Source organism: Podarcis liolepis (assembly GCF_965112155.1).
Source record: "Podarcis liolepis genome assembly, chromosome: 8".
Classification (NCBI taxonomy): Eukaryota; Metazoa; Chordata; class Lepidosauria; order Squamata; family Lacertidae; genus Podarcis; species Podarcis liolepis.
Window position 1 is genome coordinate 11,075,022 of NC_139560.1, and position 19,748 is coordinate 11,094,769.

The 19,748-nt window shown below is 47.2% G+C and overlaps 1 protein-coding gene across 2 annotated transcripts in view; it reads left to right on the forward strand.

The window, feature by feature from the left end:
* Window positions 1-3,514: 3,514 nt before the first annotated feature.
* KCNQ3 (potassium voltage-gated channel subfamily Q member 3) overlaps window positions 3,515-19,748 on the forward strand; it is a 162,009-nt gene continuing 145,775 nt past the window's right edge. The window contains exon 1 of one of the 2 annotated variants that reach the window (XM_083516632.1): window positions 3,515-4,579. In XM_083516632.1, coding sequence (XP_083372758.1) covers window positions 4,200-4,579 — 380 coding nt within the window. In that variant the 5' untranslated portion in view covers window positions 3,515-4,199. The remainder of the gene's footprint in view (window positions 4,580-19,748) is intronic. The other variant, XM_083516633.1, reaches the window with a different exon arrangement.

Genomic DNA, 19,748 nt, shown 5'->3' on the forward strand with positions numbered 1-19,748 from the left:
GACTCCGGAGTCGCGAGGCGGCGCGGCGCCCAGGGAAGGGGCGGCTTCCCACAAGTCCTCCGGGAAGCAAACGCCCTCGCCCGCCTCCCTCCAGGCAACATCTCGCGGCACACCAGGCAACATCTCACGGCACACTAGTGTGCCGCGGAACACCGGTTGGGAAACACTGTGCTAATGCAACAGTTTGACTTCACCCCTGAAGGTGCACTCCATTGTCTCTTGAGACAGATGGATGCCAACAATAAGTGATGGTGCTCTCTGGGAAATGGTGGGGTTCTTCCTGGGATGAAGAGCAATAGGCTAAAGCAGAGAGTTGGGAGTGTGAGCTGGGCTGATGCTGGAAACTAAACACAGAGTCATGTCTGCTCTGTGCTGGATCCCAAGCTGTGGCTTGGGGGCTTCTCTATAAACTATAAATGGAGAAGCAAGATTTGTTGGGGTGTTAATGCTGTGAGCCCCTCCATCCTATGCTCAGATTGTGCATAAGGGAAAGGGAAAGGGACCCCTGACCATTAGGTCCAGTCGTGACAGACTCTGGGGTTGCGGCGCTCATCTCACTTTATTGGCCGAGGGAGTCAGCGTACAGCTTCCGGGTCATGTGGCCAGCATGACTAAGCCGCTTCTGGCGAACCAGAGCAGTGCATGGAAACGCCGTTTACCTTCCCGCCGGAGAGGTACCTATTTATCTACTTGAACTTTGATGTGCTTTTGAACTGCTAGATGGGCAGGAGCAGGGATGGAGCAATGGGAGCTCACCCCATCGCGGGGATTTGAACCGCTGACCTTCTGATCAGCAAGCCCTAGGCTCTGTGGTTTAACCCACAGCGCCACCCGTGTCCCTTGTACATATGTATGTATAAATGAAACCACGTATCTTAAAGACACCACAGTCTCTGCTATCCTTCATTCCAAGACAGCCAAAATCTGTGCAGCCACCCCTGGAGTCTTCAAGCACTCAGAGTCTGGGACAGCACACAACGGTCATGGAAGACGTCATGGAAAAGGTGGAATTGAGGAGGGATCTGAATTATGTTAAGACCAGTGTCCTGGGATGCAGTTCCAAGCATACGAGGCAGGAAGGGAGAAAGGAAGGATAGGTTTGGACAGTGGAAGGTGGCTGAACTCAAGGAATTAAGATCACAGGCATTGATATAGGTGGGCGGGTAATAATAATAATAATAATAATAATAATAATAATAATAATAATAATAATAATAATAATATATTTATACCCCACCCATCTGGCTGGGTTTCCCCAAAGGCAGCAGCTCTGCTGTCTGCTTGTTCTACCCTGCTATCTAGGTGTGTGTAGATAGCATAATAATAAAATAAATACAATTGCTAACTAAAAATAGCGCACAACCAGAGTGGCTATAATTTTCAGAACAGCTTTAAGAATTTGTTTCTTTATGCATAGTGAAAAAATATATTTGCAGTCTGCTGTAGACTAGCATTTTTCTCCAGTTAGAGTAATTTGGGAACAACCACAAGGATGTGTGTAGATTTATCTGTCTGCAGTCTACAACTGGTTGCTGGGATGCCCTGTTCTGTGGTCAGCGCTTGGGTGCGACAGCCCTTTCAAACCTTCCCAAACCGCTTCTGATTCAATATTAGGAAAGGCTGAGGTGCGTGTGGTTGGTGGAGCATTAGTCAGCCGGGATTACGTTTGCATCTTGCTGAAGAAATGTTACCTTGTGTTCTTTTATCACCAAAACTGATAATAAGATCATCGTTTTGGCATCGATGCTGCCATTTGTTATTTGGATATGGCGGGGGGGGGGGGAGATAAGGAAAAATTAATAATTGGCTGACTACATGCAGAAAAACCTACGTTCTGCTCTGATGCACTACCCGCCATCTGGCAGCCATGAGATGTTGCTGGCAATGTATGGGCCATCCATCTAGTTTGGGAGCCACGGTTCTTGATAGCTTTCTTTTCCCATTTCCAATCCATCCTTTGGGCCATAACATACATTTATTTGACACTGATATTGGTTATATACATGAGTGCAATAGGAGAGTCCCAGGAATTATGGTTTATTACCCGATTGCCTGATTTGCTCCCATGCATGTTTACTCAGAAGCAAGAACTCAAGGAAGAAGCCCTAAGTCTACTAGCAGAGCATAGGCATGGAAAAGATTCTGTGGCCAAACCCCAGCTCCTTCAGAACAGCAGAGTTGGATGGGACCCCAATGATCATCTAGTTTCTAGTCCAACCCTCTGCAATGAAGGAATATGCAATTGCCACATGCCTGGATCGAACCTGCAACCTTGGCATCATCTGCACCACACTCTAACCAACTGAGCTATCCAGTCAGCTGAAGGACTTCAAGTAGAAGGGTCAGAGCACTGCCAGTCCATATAAAGCCCAGAGGTAGCCAATGTGGTACCCACTAGATGTGTCTGGATTACATTGCCCATTATCCCCGACCATTGGGCTGCTGGCCAGGGCTTGTGGGTTTGTAGTTCAGCAACATCTGCAGGGCACATTGGCTACCCCAGGAAAATAATAATATTGCTGGCCCAGATGGGCCATTAGTCTGAATCAGGTTTTTTCTTTCAGTGGGCTCAGTTGGAATTTCCCCCAAGTAAATGTGCACAGGGTAGCATCATGCTGTGAATAGACCACAAAGGGCAGTCAATGGATTATACACCTCAGTCTAAGAACATGTTTTTGGGCTTTTGTGTATGATTACATTCTAGCTCAAATGGTTAGAGTGTGGTGCTGGTAATGCCATGGTCACAGGTTCGATTCTCCTATGAACAGCTGCATATTCCTGCCTTTCAAGGGGTTGGACTAGATGATCCTCAGGGTCCCTTCCAACTTCACAGTTCTATCATAACAGGTTCACATCCTGGCATCTCACAAAAATGAGGGGAGGGCACTCTGCGTGTCCCTTTGCAAATTCAGAAGAGGGCGCTCTGCATGTGCTTTGGGGCACTCTTTGCAAATTCAGAAGAGGAGCCCTACGTGTGTTTTAGGGACACTTTCTCGCAAATCCTCCTCCTATGATCGAGCCCTGGGAAAACAGGCGTCATCACAGACCGTTCTGAAAATCGTACCGATGAACGCGGCTCCTTTCGGGATCCAGAAGCTGTGGGCTTTTTGGGAGCGTTGGGACCAAGGCAGGGGAAGAAGGTGATTGCGCAGGTGTGTGTCTGTGTGTGACGCCAGCACCCCTCCCTCTCGCAGCCTCCCCGCACCTCCTCCCAGCCCGAAAGCCGCGGGGAGTCCCGGCAACCCCCTAGCCTGGCCTCCTCCTCCTCCCGTCTCTTACCAGAGCCAAGCCTGGAACGGAAAGAGAGCGCCACGAAAACAGACAGCTTGGCGGCGCGATCGCCGCTACTGCCTCTACCGGAGAGAGGGGCAATCCCTCGCGCCTGGTTCTGGGGGATTCACACCCACCCACCTCTCCCTTTATTTTATATTTTTGCACCCATCGGCAATCGCGATCATAAAAGGTGGCGGGTGGAGAGCGCGCGCCAGCCTCCTTTCTCGCCGCCGCTCCGTGCGCAATTACGCGCCGGGCGCTCGCCAAACTGGGCAGGAGGAAGAGGAGGAGGAGGAGGAGAAAGAAGAGAAGGAGGAGCCGGTTGAGGCGCTGCTGCGATTTGCTGGCTTCCCATCTCTACAATGGACCACGCCCTACGGTGAGGTTGGGCAGGGCTGGGCGGAGAGAGAGAGAGGAGAGAGAAAACTCGCTCCCTGGCTGGCATCGGAAGCTGGAGCGCGCGAGGAGGGTCGGGGGGCTGCGCCGGGGCTCTCATGCGTCGGGCTGGGAAATAAACCCTGCGATGAGCTGCTCGCCCCTGCCCGGCTGGACCAGGTGTTGTTGCCGCTGCCAGCTTCCTCTCTCTTCCTCCTTCTCCTCCTCCTCCTATTCCTCCGAAGCATCCTCGCCGCTGATGCCACCTCGGTGCCCGCGGAGCTGATGCCCATCTCCCCTGGGGAGGCGATGACCTGACGGAGGATGTGATTCCCTCGCCCTTCCTTTCCTTCTCCAGCTCTCCCCCCTCTCTCTCCTCCCTTGCCCTGCCCTGCTGGGGAGGGGGGAGCCCTCGCCTCTCCCTCCCCCCCAGAAAATCGGAGGGTGGGCGCAGACCATGGCCTTTGGCTCCCCGCGGCTGCTGTTCCTGCGCACCCCTTGCTCACCTCTGAGGACCAGGGCAGAAGAAGAAGGAGGAGGAGGAGAGGAAGATGGGACTAAAATCCAGGAAGGCGGCGGCGGCGGCGGCAGCAGCAGGAGCATCGCCGCCGCTACCACCTCCAGGGGCTGATGGTGGTGGCAGCGGCGGCCACGTCGGGGACGAGAAGAAAGTGGGGCTGGCCGCTGGGGACCTGGAGCAGGGCGCTCTGGCTCTGGGCGCCGGGGCGGACAAAGATGGGACCCTCCTGCTGGAAGGGGCGGGCAAGGAAGACGGCGGCAAGAGGTCCGCGCAAGGGATTGGGCTGCTGGCCAAGACGCCGCTGAGCCGACCCGTCAAGAGGAACAACGTGAAATACAGGCGGATGCAAACTTTGATCTACGACGCCCTGGAGAGGCCGAGGGGCTGGGCGCTGCTCTATCACGCCTTCGTGTGAGTCGCTGCTGGCACCCCAGGACACCTGGGCGCGCGGTTGATGGATTGTTTGCGCGATGGGCCAGGATAAAATGTTCGGGGGGTAGGTGGGTTTGGATGGGACCAGGGGTGGGGAAACATGTCCATATGGGTTGGCATTCCTCAGTGGGATGGATATTAGGAGGGGGGTGTCATTTGGTGGGCCGATGCCACGATGCCAACAACAGCAATGTTTCAGGTTGGGTTCTAGCAAGCTGCAGACACAGATCCTGGAACGGAGAGCGCAGCTTTAGGGCCGTTTCCCACGTTATGGGGCAGCACACGCGGGTTTGCTGCTGCAAAGGGATGTGCAGACAACCCAGCCGGGAGTTGCACTTGATCCCGGGCTCCCAGTAAGATGCACGTGTCTGCAAATCCACCTCGGTGGTGTTTTGCGTTTTGTGCTGAATGTAATGTGTGAATCAGCCTTTGGGAAGGCTCGTGGCACGCATGTAACGCTCAGAGATGCTTCTCATTCACGTGCCTCTTTTACCCAAAAGGGCTCTTTGCAAGAAACCGTGGTGGTTTGTAAGGGCAGAAAAACACGCTGGTAAATAAATCTGGATTAGTGATTGTGGGCTGTGGGCACAGGAAAAAAAGCATATGAATTCTGGGTTGTTGGGGAAACGCGTGATAAGCATTTGCTTTCTGAGGTGGGCTGATCGCTATCAATAGCTAGTGTGCGTTTTGATAACGGAGTTAAATTGTGACACTAGGTGATCGGCTGGGTTCTTTTCCTGCAAGGTAAAAGCTTCCACGATGTTGGATGGAATCTCGTTGCAAAGATAGAAAGCATGGCTTTATTTTCTTCCTGTAAAAAAAAAAAAGGGGGGGGGCTGAGCCCTCGAGAGATGCAACGCCTGAAGATGTGAGGGCTGTGATAACGTAATGTTATCTTGGTCACATGGAAGAGAACATGTTTTCCTGAAAGTCGAAAGCGCTCAAGGTGTTGTGGGGAATTTGCCATAGAAACAGGAATGTTTGATGATCTGGCTGTGGTGCTTTATCATTCTAGTCTAGGCAACAGCCTCATGGAAACTTGTTGTCAACAAAAAGAATTGCAGGCGGTTGTTTGGGTCTCTGTGTGTGTTTCTCCGGGAGCAACACTTGTGTTCTTTTTTTTTGGGGGGGGGCGATATGATGTTCTCTGGGGAGTTTGTAAAAAGGCACGTAGTGCTTCAAAGATGCTTCTCCAGATGGGTTGTGAAAAGGTTTATCCGTTTTTAAAAAAATGAGATGCCCCTGAAACACACCTCTGCAATTAAATATGGAGATGAATAAGCGTTTTTTCTGTTTTTAAGGAAAAGCAAGATTGGCGAGAAATTAAAATGACAAGGACACAACACTTTTAGCGCATCGGACCAAGAGTCCACTTAATACTGGATTTTCTTTTCAGCGCTGGTCAGCTGCACCACATCCACAAACTGGGTGTGAAGGTGGTTACTGTCTGCACCTGCTGCTTGCAGGTATACTTCCATTGGGCATGGAGGGTCTCTATTATGAATCGTGGCAAACTGATAACCCACCATACTTTTATTTAAATATCGAATTAATTGACAGTGATCAATAAGGTTTCTGTGCATTACTAACAACTCAACGTTTTGCAGTGTGGAGAACTTTGCAAGAAACAGACTTATACCAAGGACATGGGTGAAATGGAAGGGTCACACACCAACTGTATTCCACAATATAAAAGCTGGAATATCCCCTAGCAGCCGAATGGCATCTTTAGTGACTGGGGCCACACCCACACCATGGATTTCCCAAAGAACTCTGGGAACTGTAGTTTGTTATGGGTGCTGGAAATCATAGCTCTGGGAGGAGCCAAACTACAGCTCCCAGGATTCTTGGGGAAGGATGTTCTTTAAATGGCTTATTGTGGCATGGGCTTTTGTGAAATAAATAAACCAAAAATGCAAAAAGGGCAAATGGAAGGATGACAACTATGTCTCACTTTTAGTATGGGTACATTTAGTGTGGCTTTCCTGCGTAAAACCAGTAAATTGAATAGTCACGAATAGTTGGACACGACTAAATGACTGAGCAACAACTACGGCTATGGAACAGTGCAGGGCCTGTGCAGAGAAACCATATGTATTTTTTTTACAGATGTCAGACCAGTGCAGTGGTTGCAGTGTTGGACTTAAAGCTGAGAAGGTGTGGGTTCGAATCCTGGGTGGGTAACCAAGAACCCTTGTCGATCTTAGACCAGTTGGTATCTCACAGTCAAGTCTGCCTCACAGGGTTGTTGTAAGGATACAAAGGGAAGGAGACTCACTCTTAGGTCCTTGGAGGCATGGTGAGATGATGGTGATGATGATATTAATAGCTACACCATAAAAGCGGTTTATAGCTGTCATGTGGGACATCTCTGGGAGAAGAAACTGCTAAGGAGTAAAACCCTACACAAAAAAAATTAATGTGTGTGTGTGTGGGGAGGGTTGACAAGAAATTTTCTGCACCGGGTACCACCTGACCTTCCTACACCTCTGGTTGTGAGGTGATGCAAGGTGATCGTGCACACAGTACTCTGAGGGGCAGCTTGGTTGGTAGAGAATGAGACTCTAAAAAGCATGGGTTTGAGGTCCACCTTGGGCTAAAGATTCTTGCATTGCAGGGGGAAGGACTTTCCCAAACTTAGATCTCCAGCTGTTTTTGGACTACAGCTCCCATCATCACTAGCTAGAAGGACCAGTGCTCAGGGATAATGGGAACTGTAGTGCAAAAACAACTGGAGACCCAAGTTTGGGAAAGCCTGGACTCCATGATCTTCATGGTCTCTTCCGACTCTACAATTCTGTGATTCTGCTCCAAGCTCTCGTGGCAGAAACTGCATAAAACTGACCCCCCAAGGAACAGCAGGATATATAAATTAGGGCTGGCACGCAATTAAAATCAATCAGTCAATCATTTAAATATTGGTTGGTTGGCTGGCTGAATTTGCTTGCCTGTGTATGCGAGTGAAACAAATAGTTTTGAAACAAAAGGCCTATTTTGTTTTTTGATGGTGCTGCAAATGTCATAGCCAACATGCCTAAAAAGAGGTCCTGTCTTGAACTTGACCTTCCAACTCTAGAATTCTGTGATCCTATGGGACGTTCCTTGCTGCTTGAGGGAGAAGGGAGATTGCCTCTTTTAAGAGGACCAAGAGTCTGGAAACCAAGCCTTAGAAGGAGCGGTTGAGGGAGTTGGGTGTGTTTATTCTGGAGAAGAGGAGACTTGAGAGCAAAGGCTCTCATGGAAGATGGAGCAAGCTTGTTTTCTGCTGCTGCTTTGGAGGGTAGGACCTGAACCAATGGATTCAAATTACAAGGAAGGAGATTCCCACTGAAACTTTCTGATGGCGAGAGCTGTTCAGCAGTGGAAGATATGGTGGACTCTCCATCGTTGGAGGTCTTTAGCCAAAGTTTGGGTGGTCATCTGTCAGGGATTCCTTAGCTGTGATTCCTTGATTTCCAGGGGGTTGGGCCTGGACAGTGGAAGATATGGTGGACTCTCCATCGTTGGAGGCCTTTAGCCAGAGGTTGGGTGGTCATCTGTCAGGGATTCCTTAGCTGTGATTCCTTGATTTCCAGGGGGTTGGGCCTGGACAGTGGAAGATATGGTGGACTCTCCATCGTTGGAGGCCTTTAGCCAGAGGTTGGGTGGTCATCTGTCAGGGATTCCTTAGCTGTGATTCCTTGATTTCCAGGGGGTTGGACCTGGACAGTGGAAGATATGGTGGACTCTCCATCGTTGGAGGCCTTTAGCCAGAGGTTGGGTGGTCATCTGTCAGGGATTCCTTAGCTGTGATTCCTTGATTTCCAGGGGGTTGGACCTGGACAGTGGAAGATATGGTGGACTCTCCATCGTTGGAGGCCTTTAGCCAGAGGTTGGGTGGTCATCTGTCAGGGATTCCTTAGCTGTAATTCCTTGATTTCCAGGGGGTTGGACCAGATAACCCTGCTCTTCAATTCTGTGATTCAAAGGTGTTACAATTCAAGGTGGTCGTACTAGTGTGCCAAGACTCCGGTAGCCACATAGCTGACTCCACCAGGACCAACCATCTTGGGCCATATGATCAGAAGGGCAGCCCTGTTTGTGGTGCTGTTTGGTTGGGCGTCATTGTCATTTTTTTATTTGTATACCGTTTTTCTATCTTACAATAGTCAAGGCAGTTCACAAGCTGAAGAAACAAAAAATGTACACCTTATAAGGATCTAATGCAATACAAAAACGTCATAATAAAACAAAACTTTAAAATAAGCAACCTACGTCAAAAAGTAACATTCAGCAATTAGAGTAGTATAAAATAATATCCACACATAAAAGTTAAACAGAAATCCACTCAACAGTTACAATAAATAATTTCTAAGCTATAATCAATAAAACAATGGCAAGCCACAGTACATAAAACAATAATATACAAACTGAGAAGCAGAGACTAGAGGGTGGAGCAAGGCAGGTGGAAGGAGGCCTTGCCTGATGGAGTCTCTCTCCTCACTGACTCATAGCAGGGCCTCCTCGGTGGTGTCTACCTGTTTGTGAAATGCCCTCCCTGTTGAGGTGTGTCAGTCTCCTCATTATTAACATTTGGGAGGGATCTAAAAAAAACCCCATTTCTCTTCGCCCAGGCATTTGGTGGCTGAAAGAGGCAGTTTCTGGTAATCTTGAAATTATTAGCCATGAGGATATGTGACTGTTGCTAAATATTCTTGATTTTTTTGCAGTAGTTTTGTTCTTTGCCACCATTCAGGTGGGATAAAAAAGTAATAAAAACTAATAGGGTGGTGCTTCGCATCTGCAGTTTTTGAGTGCTTACAGTCTACAGAAAGTTCGGCTGCCTGATTAATCAGCGTCTTTCGTTAGTTGATGAAAAGTTTTTTAAAATAGATTCATGCAACCGATGAATAGCCTTGGATATAAAGAAACCCCTTGCAGTTCTGTCTTGCATGTAGGACCCACTATGCTATCCCTTCCCCCCAGGAATACTTAGTGTGTTATATTTTGCTAATACTTACTTCATACTCACCATGGCTAAAATTCTCTTGCCATTTGTCTATGTCTCAGCTTGAATATTTATTACTGAAGGCAATGATGTACTTCCTTATTTTGGCAACACTTCATGGCTGGGGATACGCAAGTTTTATGTTTAATGGAATCTTTTAAAACCCGTTTTACGTAAATGCTTTTTAATCTTTAACATGTTCTGTGAGCTGTAGCTCAGAGTAAACCCACTGGAATTAATGGGCATGAGTTACTTCTGTTGATTTTAGCGGGTCTGCTCTCAGTAGGACTTAGTTTTACATAGATGATAGATAGATAGATAGATAGATAGATAGTATTCCTTTTATGTTTTATATTGCACACTTGTGGACAGTAGTGCCGGGTAGTGGAAAAGAATAATTTGAAATATTAAAAAAAGCAGAAGAAAATGTTAAGAACTGTATTGCTGGATCAGTCCATCTAGCCACAGGACTGTATAATGTATGGAGTTCTAAGAGACCCCAATAAGTCATCTAGACCAGGTAAAGGTAAAAGGACCCGTGACCATTAAGTCCAGTCGTGGCCGACTCTGGGGTTGCGGCGCTCATCTCACTTTATTGGCCAAGGGAGCCGGCGTACAGCTTCCGGGTCATGTGGCCAGCATGACAAAGCCGCTTCTGGTGAACCAGAGCAGCGCACGGAAACGCCGTTTACCTTTCCACCGGAGCAGTTCCTATTTATCTACTTGCACTTTGACGTGCTTTCGAACTGCTAGGTTGGTAGGAGGAGGGACCAAGCAATGGGAGCTCACCCCGTCATGGGGATTTGAACCGCCGACCTTCTGATCGGCAAGTCCAAGGCTCTGTGGTTTAACCCAAAGCACCACCTGTGTCCCTAGACCAACCCCATGCTTAATGCAGGAGCCACAATGCAAGATGCTTTGCTTAAATATCTCCAGCAGCAGAGCCCTGCCACTTTCTGAGGCTGTTTCTGTGCCTCTGTCCAACTGTTCTTCGGAGGGTTTGGCTAATGCTTAGCCAAGACCTCATTACTTGCAGTTTCCATCCATTGCTTCTCTAGCCTTGCCCTTTGGAGCAACAGAGCATTGGTGTTTCTAAGAGCCCAATGCCTACAAAGCAGGGCATGAAATCAACAGCCCTCCCCGTTAGACCTCAGACGCTGCGTGGCTCAGTGGTAGAGCATCCGATTTGCATTCAGAAGTTCTTGGGTTCAATTCCTGGGATCCCCTGGTAGGGATGCGAGAGACCCATGCCTGAAATCCCAGAGAGCTGGTGCTAGTCTGTGGAAGCAGTACTGCACTAAATCGTCCAATGATCTGACTCTGGATAAAGCAGCTTCCTCCTATTCAGAGTTACCGTGCCTCTGAACATGGGTTGTCCTTCTTAACTAGCAGCTCTCAATGGAGAGCTGGTGTGGCTTGTTCAAGTCAAGTAACCTTTATTGGCATCCCATAAGAACATTCAGTATACATTCAGAATAGATAGGCCAGTGCGATCTCGTCGCCACCCCAATGGTACAGTCACCCGCCAAAGGGCAAAAGAGGCGAGTAATCCGCCTCATCTCTGTGGGTTTCCAGCAAGGGCAGGATCCTGTAGCATACTTCGGCGACAAAAAAATCAAATAGAGGAACTTAGCTACTGTCTTGGTGAGCTCCTGGTCTCTCCCCTGTAATAAGAAGTGCATAACCTCGGTCTCTGGTCTCCATGTTGGAATACATAGATGGTCTAGAAATTGTTGGCAGAGATCATCATACCTTTTACATTTAAGGGCCATGTGAGCTGGAGTTTCCACCAGGTGGGCATCACATGGGCAGATCCTATCTCCTTCTGCCAAACCCACAAACCTACCCCCAAAAAGGTTAGAAGGATTAGAATTGAACTTAGCCAGCGAAAAGACCCTTCTTTCTTGCGGATTAAACGAAAATGGTAAATAATTAAGATTGAGAGCCAGTGTGGTGTAGTGGTTAAGAGCGGTAGTCACGTAATCTGGGAAACCGGGTTCACTTCCCCGCTCCTCCACATGCAGCTGCTGGGTGACCTTGGGCCAGTCACACTTCTCTCTGAAGTCTCTCAGCCCCACTCACCTCACAGAGTGTTTGTTGTGGGGGAGGAAGGGAAAGGAGAATGTTAGCCGCTTTGAGACTCCTGAAGGGGAGTGAAAGGCGGGATATCAAATCCAAACTCTTCTTCTTCTTCTATTAAATTCCTGCACCCAAGGGAGTCGAAAATAAAGAGGGGAACATGTTTTTTCCACAGCTGAGATTAGTTCCTGGCGATCTATGTCCCACAGCCTAGTTTTTAACGTGGTCTTGGCGACTGGAAAGCCACAGCGCCCAGGAGATCCTTTGAAAGCACGAGCTGCTGTATCCTTGTGCAAAACAGTTGTAGCCCTGGGGAAGGGAAGGCGTCAGACAGAACTTCACTAAGTAAAGTATCTTTGTCTGTGTGGCTTGTTGGCTAAGAGACTGAGCTGTGAGTCAGGGAGCTCCCAGTTCGAATCCTGCCCCTGCCACAAACTCACTATGTAGCTTTAGGCAAGGTGCTTGCCTTCTGCCCCAGTCTCTCCATCTGCACTATGTGAAGGAGCAGTAAGACTGACTTGCCTTATAGGCTTGTTCTAATATCATCGATTCATTGAGTTGGAAGGGACACCAAGGATCATCTAGTCCAACCCCCTGCAAGGCAGGAATAGGCATCTGCCCCATACAGGGATCGAACCTGCAACCTTGGCATTATCAGCACCATGCTCTAACCAACTGAGCTATCCAGACTGTAGGGATCACGAGCAGATAATGTACGTGAAACCCTTTGAATGCTTAAAAGCGCTGTGCAAACATTGCAGATTATTAATTGCCATCAGCAGGTGCATCTTCCTTGAATTTTGTCTAATCCACTTTAATAATAGTAATAATAATAATAATAATGATAATAAATTTTATTTATACCCCACCCTCCCTGGCCAGAGCTGGGCTCAGGGCGGCTAACACCAATAAAATCACAGTAAAAACATAATAGGGGGGAAAGGGGGGGGGGACCAATTTAAAATACAAGTTAAAAAGCAATTTAAAATGCAGCCTCATTTTAAAATAGCCGATAAATCAAGACCATAAGGAGAGGGAAACATAAGGGTCAGACCGAGTCCAAACCAAAGGCGTGGTGGAACAGCTCTGTCTTGCAGGCCCTATGGAAAGATGTCAAGTCCTGCAGCGTCCTAGTCTCTTGTGACAGAGCATTCCACCGTGTTGGGGCCAGTGCTGAAAAGGCCCTGGATTTAAAAGCCTGGGTGGCCCCTGGGTGACCATCACCAAATCTTGCGACCATGAATCCCAAACATTGCAGTGCATGCAGGAAGACTTTTCTGTCTTGCACTCCAAAAATGGTGGGGAGGGAGAGAGACAGATGTGGAAGAGCGATAGCTCAGCAGATGAGCATCTGGTTTGCATGCAGAAGGTTTCGGGTTCAAGTAGGGCTGGGAACACCCCTTATCTGAGACCCTGGCAAGCTAGTTGGACTAGTGGATCTGACTTCCTATAAGGCAGCTTCCTAAGTTTCTAGGAAAGCCAGCAGATTTGGGACCTGCTCTTCATTACCTTAATATCCCTTACTTTCCTGGAAACCTCAGAGTCTGTAACCTGAAGGGTATGTAACCTGAAGCGTATGTAACCCGAGGTACCACTGTATAACAATCCAGTATAAAACAAATCCAAACACCAAGGGAAATATTTTTAAGCGACATTTTGCTTTCCCCAGTCGGCAACCTGGCATCCAGAGATCTCCACGTGGTTGCAAATGGACCCAAGTCAGACGCAAATTGTGCCTGACTCCTGGCTAATTTCTAACACTGGTCCTGAGCGGGGATGCCTCTGCCCACAAGCCATTCCTGTGCACAGGTGGGCGCGATAGTTATTGGTACAGGGTTATTGGCAGCTTCCTGCTCTCCCCATCTGAAATGATGTTCATATTCCACGGTGCTTTTGGAGGCATGCCTCCTTTTCGCTCTTCTGTTTTACACTCGGAGATAACACATCACTTTGGCATCTTGTCATAACAAGCCAGCGGTGGGTTAACCAGGGGTGTGTTGCAACTGGCTGTTTCTCTTGATCTGGCCTCAAAAAGGAGGAAAGCGGGATCTCTGCTGCTTGAGGTCGAAAGGATCAGGCACTGGGATGGGAGAAGGAAAAGGAACCGGCCTGTAGAAGCCAAAGCGGAATGAATAAAAACGAGAGCCGGTTTTGAACGGCAAAGGTGACTCATCCATGCAACAGACAATTAAGAGACGTGGTTGTTTCTCCATTTCTCGTCTTCCCAGCCAGCCCTGACGCTTTTGGAAAAGGCAAATGTATCTCTATCTTTTCTGCAGTTCCGTTGCACAAGTGCAGAACTCGACACGAGATTTGCCGCCCTGAAAAAATCTGTTTCCAGGTTGTTGTTGTTTTGAAAATGGCAAGTTCCTAGCTATCAAGGTCTCTGAAGATGAGTTTGAAAGCATATGGAAACTGCCTGGCAAAATCCGAGAGATGGATTCCCTGTGGGCTTCTGTGCTAACCTGGTGCCTTGGTGCAACCCTGGTGGAACTCTGCCCATGCTTCCATCCTGGTCTCCGCTTTGCCCTGCGCATTGTTGCTGCATTAGCAAAGGCCCTTTCTGCTTGGTTTATTTAGTTTGGTTTTAATTATTGATGCTAATACTTCATGTTGCGCTAATAAATATTCGGCAGCGTGCTGTGTAAGAGTAATGAAGCCTCAGCAATTTGGGATCTCAACCACAAACTTTCTGCTATTAAATCTTTGCTGCGAGCTGGAGCAGTAGCCAGAGTATCCCCCTTCTCTCTGTGTGTGGTTGTTTATGTGTGTGTGTGTGTGTGTGTGTTAGAGAGAAACCATGTATTCAGAAAGCTGGATGTGACATCTGCAGGGATAACACAATCTAGGACCCCAGTGTGTGCTTGTGTGTAAGCTGTGTGGGTTCCTGAGGCCTTGCTGTTTTCTGCAGGAAACATACTCACCTGCTGCCCAACATTTTGCAAATGATGATAATAATAATAATAATAATAATAATAATAATAATAATAATAATAATATAGTTTTATTTATACCTCACCCTCCCTGGCCAGAGCTGGGCTCAGGGCGGCTAACACCAGTAAAATTACAGTAAAATCATAATAGGAAAAAAACCCACCAATTTAAAATACAGGTTAAAATGCAATTTAAAATGCAGCCTCATTTTAAAAGTAGCCCATAGGTCAAAACCATAAGGGGAGGGAAACATAAGGGGCAGACTGAGTCCAAACCAAAGGCCAGGCGGAACAGCTCTGTCTTGCAGGCCCTGAGGAAAGATGCCAAGTCCCGCAGGGCCCTAGTCTCTTGTGACAGAGCGCTCCACCAAGTCGGGGCCAGTACTGAAAAGGCCCTGGCCCTAGTTGAGACCCATCTAACCACCTTGTGACTTGGGACCTCAAAAATATTGTCATTTGTGGACCTTAAGGTCCTCTGCAGGGCATACCAGGAGAGGCAGTGCCATAGGTACATGGGTCCTAGGAGGAAACCTTGCAATACTCCTGTTCTCATATCAAAGGCTGCCCTACCTTATTATTTTCGAGTAATTTGGGCGAGGGCTGTAGGTCAGTGGTGGAGCTTTGGAGGCAGAAAGTCGCAGGTTCAATACTTGGTACCTTCAAGAAGGACTGGGAATGTCTGCTGTGTGAAAATTTAAAGAGCTGCTGCCATATTGTGTAGACAATATGGAGCTAAATGAGCCCATGGCCTGACTCTGGGCTCATGCACATTTCTGCTTCTCCTGGGCCTAGAATGCCTGGATCCAAGTGATTTTCTGCTTGTCCCATGTTTCTAGGTGTGGGTCTGAGCAGGTCTGCCTTTGTCCTGCCATTTGCCACTGGGAAGCCCCCTCCTTAGCACTCCATTGGAACAAACAGCGATCCGTGGAAAAGTCAATTGCTGTTTGTCCTGATTCAGTGCTAAACCATGGGTTTTCCTGGGGAAATCAGCAGGGTAAATGGAGTTGTGGCTAAGTCCAGAGTGCATGGCAGGTTTTTTGTTTTCCTGCTACTGTGTCTCTTGTATGCCACATTAATTTACCCTGCAACTGCCTGTCTTCTGGTCAATTTAAAAGCCAGGAGGGACATTGTTTCCTCTTGCTTAAATATACGTTTGGAAAAAATAAAGTGTTTACTAGTGCATTATAAAGTGTTTACTAGTGCACTATTACAGTTTGGAGGGATGCGGGTGGTGCTGTGGGTTAAACCACAGAGCCTAGGACTTGCCGATCAGAAGGTTGGTGGTTCGAATCCCCGCAATGGGGTGAGCTTCCTTGGAGTCTTTTTAAAAAAATCATTTTTATTGATTTTCCAATAAAAAACATCCATTTAATATATCCAATCATAATACTCCAATCAAAATAAAAAAGACCAAATTATAGTCCAAATTATAATTATTAATTTTTCAGAGCTCCCCACGGTCTAGATCTCTGAAGCATATCTCCCCATCTCAGTCCTGCCTCTCCTTGTTGTTTCCGTATTTTCCACATCTCGATTTTGACGCTTTATAATTCTCTGTCCCCGAGCCCAGGAGTCTCAATCACGTCAAACATCATATTTTCATCCGTTGAATACAGATTTATTAGTATATATTCCCTTCCTTGGAGTCTGACCTTCCGGACCCTGGGGAAGGAGCTGCGCTCTGAAGAATGGCTCAGCCAGGGTTAACTCTCCAACCCTGGCTTAGTTGAAAATAAGCCGGCAGAACTTGCTGTGACATTTGCCCTCCTAGGTGTGTGACATCATACTGGGTTCATAAGGAAAGGGTTAACTAATTGTAAAATGACTAACCAATGGGAACCCAAGGGGAGGAGTTAGAGTTAGGGTGGTTGAGAAGTCAGTCTGGAGTTAGAGAAGAGACAGAGAGGAAAAGTCTGTGGGTTGGGCTAGTCTGATGTGAGAGAGTGGGAGAATTTGTTAAGAGGAGCCAGTCAAACAGTTGATATAATCAGTCAGAAGGTATTAGGAAGGTATAGTCTGGTAAAGAAACTAGAATCATAGAATCATAGAAGAGTTGGAAGAGATCACAAGGGCCATGGAGTCCAACCCCCTGCCAAGCAGGAAACACCATCAGAGCACTCCTGACATATGGTTGTCAAGCCTCTGCTTAAAGACCTCCAAAGAAGGAGACTCCACCACACTCCTTGGCAGCAAACTTTCTTAACTAAAGTTAAGAAACTGACAGGAATATTATCTGAGCAACCATAAACTTGTTAATGGTTATAAAATAAACTTGTTTATTTGGTTCACTCTTAACAACTGTCTGGACTCAGTGTTTTACCCGAGAGTAATGGGTTGGTGGCAGCGGGGAAGTGAGCACAGTGGTGGCACAGGGATCAATAGACCATTAAACATCCGGGGACCCCGTGTGATCGCCACAAAGGCTTTCATAGCTCCCTCTCGGTTTCTTTTCTTCCAGGCTAAACATACTCACCTCCCTCAATCGCTCCTCGTAAGGCTTGGTTTCCAGACCCTTGATCACCTTAGTCCTGAATCATTAATGGGAAGACATGTACACACCCCTCAAGCAAATCATGATGAATGCTCATTGTCATATATAACAAATCAGAATAGATGCTTAGTAAAGACCAGACCTCTGTGTGAGCAAGCAAATCAGGACAAATGCTCAAGAAAAGGTCATCTGGAGGGAGCGATGTCGAAAGGAAGCGATTTCCATTCTGACCTCCATTAATCACAACCAGCATTGATTCTTGGTTTCCACCTTATACTAAGTCCACTAATAAGTTATAAGTTACATAATTTACATAACTTGCATTCATTTCAATGTAAAACAAATGTCAAAACAGTGCAAAACAGCCTGTCATTAAGTGAGCACAGTGGTGGCACAAGGATCAATAGACAGTTAAATGCCCGGGGGACCCTGTGTGATCGCCACACTTGCCTATCCTGGCTTAGCCAGGGTACAACTGTTTGAGCTGAGGCTGGTGTAAGTCCCCCAAAAGGGACATTCCAAGGGTGGGACTGTGTGGTTTATTTATTTTTTTGTAAGCTGCCCTGACCCTTTTTTAAAAATGGAAAAGCTGGGCTATCAGAGCCACTGAGAGCCAGTGTGGTGTAGTGGTTAAGAGCGGTAGACTCGTAATCTGGGGAACCGGGTTCGCATCTCCGCTCCTCCACATGCAGCTGCTGAGTGACCTTGGGCCAGTCACACTTCTGTGAAGTCTCTCAGCCCCACTCACCTCACAGAGTGTTTGTTGTGGGGGAGGAAGGGAAAGGAGAATGTTAGCCGCTTTGAGACTCCTGAAGGGGAGTGAAAGGCAGGATATCAAATCCAAACTCTTCTTCTTCTTCTTCTAAATTGATAAATTAATAACTAGAAATATAGGCATGTGGCGGTAGGGCATCAAATTATGTCCTAGCAACTCCCAATGACATTATTAGAGAAAGTTGGATTAGGAAAATTCACGGGCGATAAGTCTCATTGTGGTGTTGCTTTGATAGGAGTCTTGGTTGACCACAAACTTGACATGAGCCAACAGTGTGACGCGGCAGCTAAAAAAGCCAATGCAATTCTGGGCTGCATCAGTAGGAGTATAGCATCTAGATCAAGGGAAGTAATAGTGCCACTGTATTCTGCTCTGGTCAGACCTCACCTGGAGTACTGTGTCCAGTTCTGGGCACCACAATTCAAGAAGGACACTGACAAACTGGAACGTGTCCAGAGGAGGGCAACCAAAATGGTCAAAGGCCTGGAAACGATGCCTTATGAGGAACGGCTAAGGGAGCTGGGCATGTTTAGCCTGGAGAAGAGGAGGTTAAGGGGTGATATGATAGCCATGTTCAAATATATAAAAGGATGTCACATAGAGGAGGGAGAAAGGTTGTTTTCTGCTGCTCCAGAGAAGCGGACACGGAGCAATGGATCCAAACTACAAGAAAGAAGATTCCACCTAAACATTAGGAAGAACTTCCTGACAGTAAGAGCTGTTTGACAGTGGAATTTGCTGCCAAGGAGTGTGGTGGAGTCTCCTACTTTGGAGGTCTTTAAGCAGAGGCCTGGCAACCATATGTCAGGAGTGCTCTGATGGTGTTTCCTGCTTGGCAGGGGGTTGGACTCGGTGGCCCTTGTGGTCTCTTCCAACTCTATGATTCTATGATTCTATGATTCTATGATTCTATTGATGAAATGAAGTATTCAGTGCTGAATAAAAGGAAGGTGATGCCTGTTTTCACCACTACGATTCCTTTCTTGCAGGCATCTGACTTCACCCCCTTTGGAACAGAGGGCTGGGTTTATGGGGACCTTTAGATGTGACCCCAGAAAGGCAATTCGTACATTTTTATTATTATTGCCATTGTACTTTGATACCGCACATTTTTAACAAAGCCACAGGCATTGCTTGCCTCAAAATTGCTTCTGGCGTGGAAGAAAATTAAAAGGGAGAACCTCAACTATTAATAACTTTGAAAAGAAAATGGGCGAAGAACCATTAAATATGTGTCACCTCCAATTTCATTTTGGAGCTATCTGTGCGAGACTGATCAGCTCGTGCCTGGAAGAAAGATAAGACGCCCAAGAACTTTGGAATAAGACTGCACAGCACTGACTTCAGGGATCAGCTGCACTTAAAAGAAGAAGAAGAAGAGTTTTGCCTATAAAGCAGCATATTAAATTTAATTCAGCCTCTTCGGTTCCCCAAACCATTGATGGCTACAAGCCTATTCCTACTTATACCTGGAGCTAAGCTTCATTTTAGTCAGTGGGACTTAACTTTTGAGTGTAAATGAATATTATAAGATTGCACAGTTAGACTCCTGTGCATGCATGCTCAAAAGTAAGCTCCATTTAGCCCCAAGGACTTACTCCCAGGTAAGGCTGCAATCCTTATATCATGATCCTCTTCAGTTCAGAAGCTTTAGCAAAGTCACTTAACTAATGCAGCTGCAGCCCAGAGAGAAAAATCTTGATAACACTTAACTGAGGAGACTGAACCAAGCAGTGTATACTTTGAAGAGAAATAAGCAGGGAGATTTGGTCTTTTCTTTGTGGGCCTTGTACATCACACAGAGACATTCAACCAAATATACAGAAGAAAACTCCCTCAGAACTGAACAGCCAATCAGAGATGTGCTACCTCAGTGGAGCTCA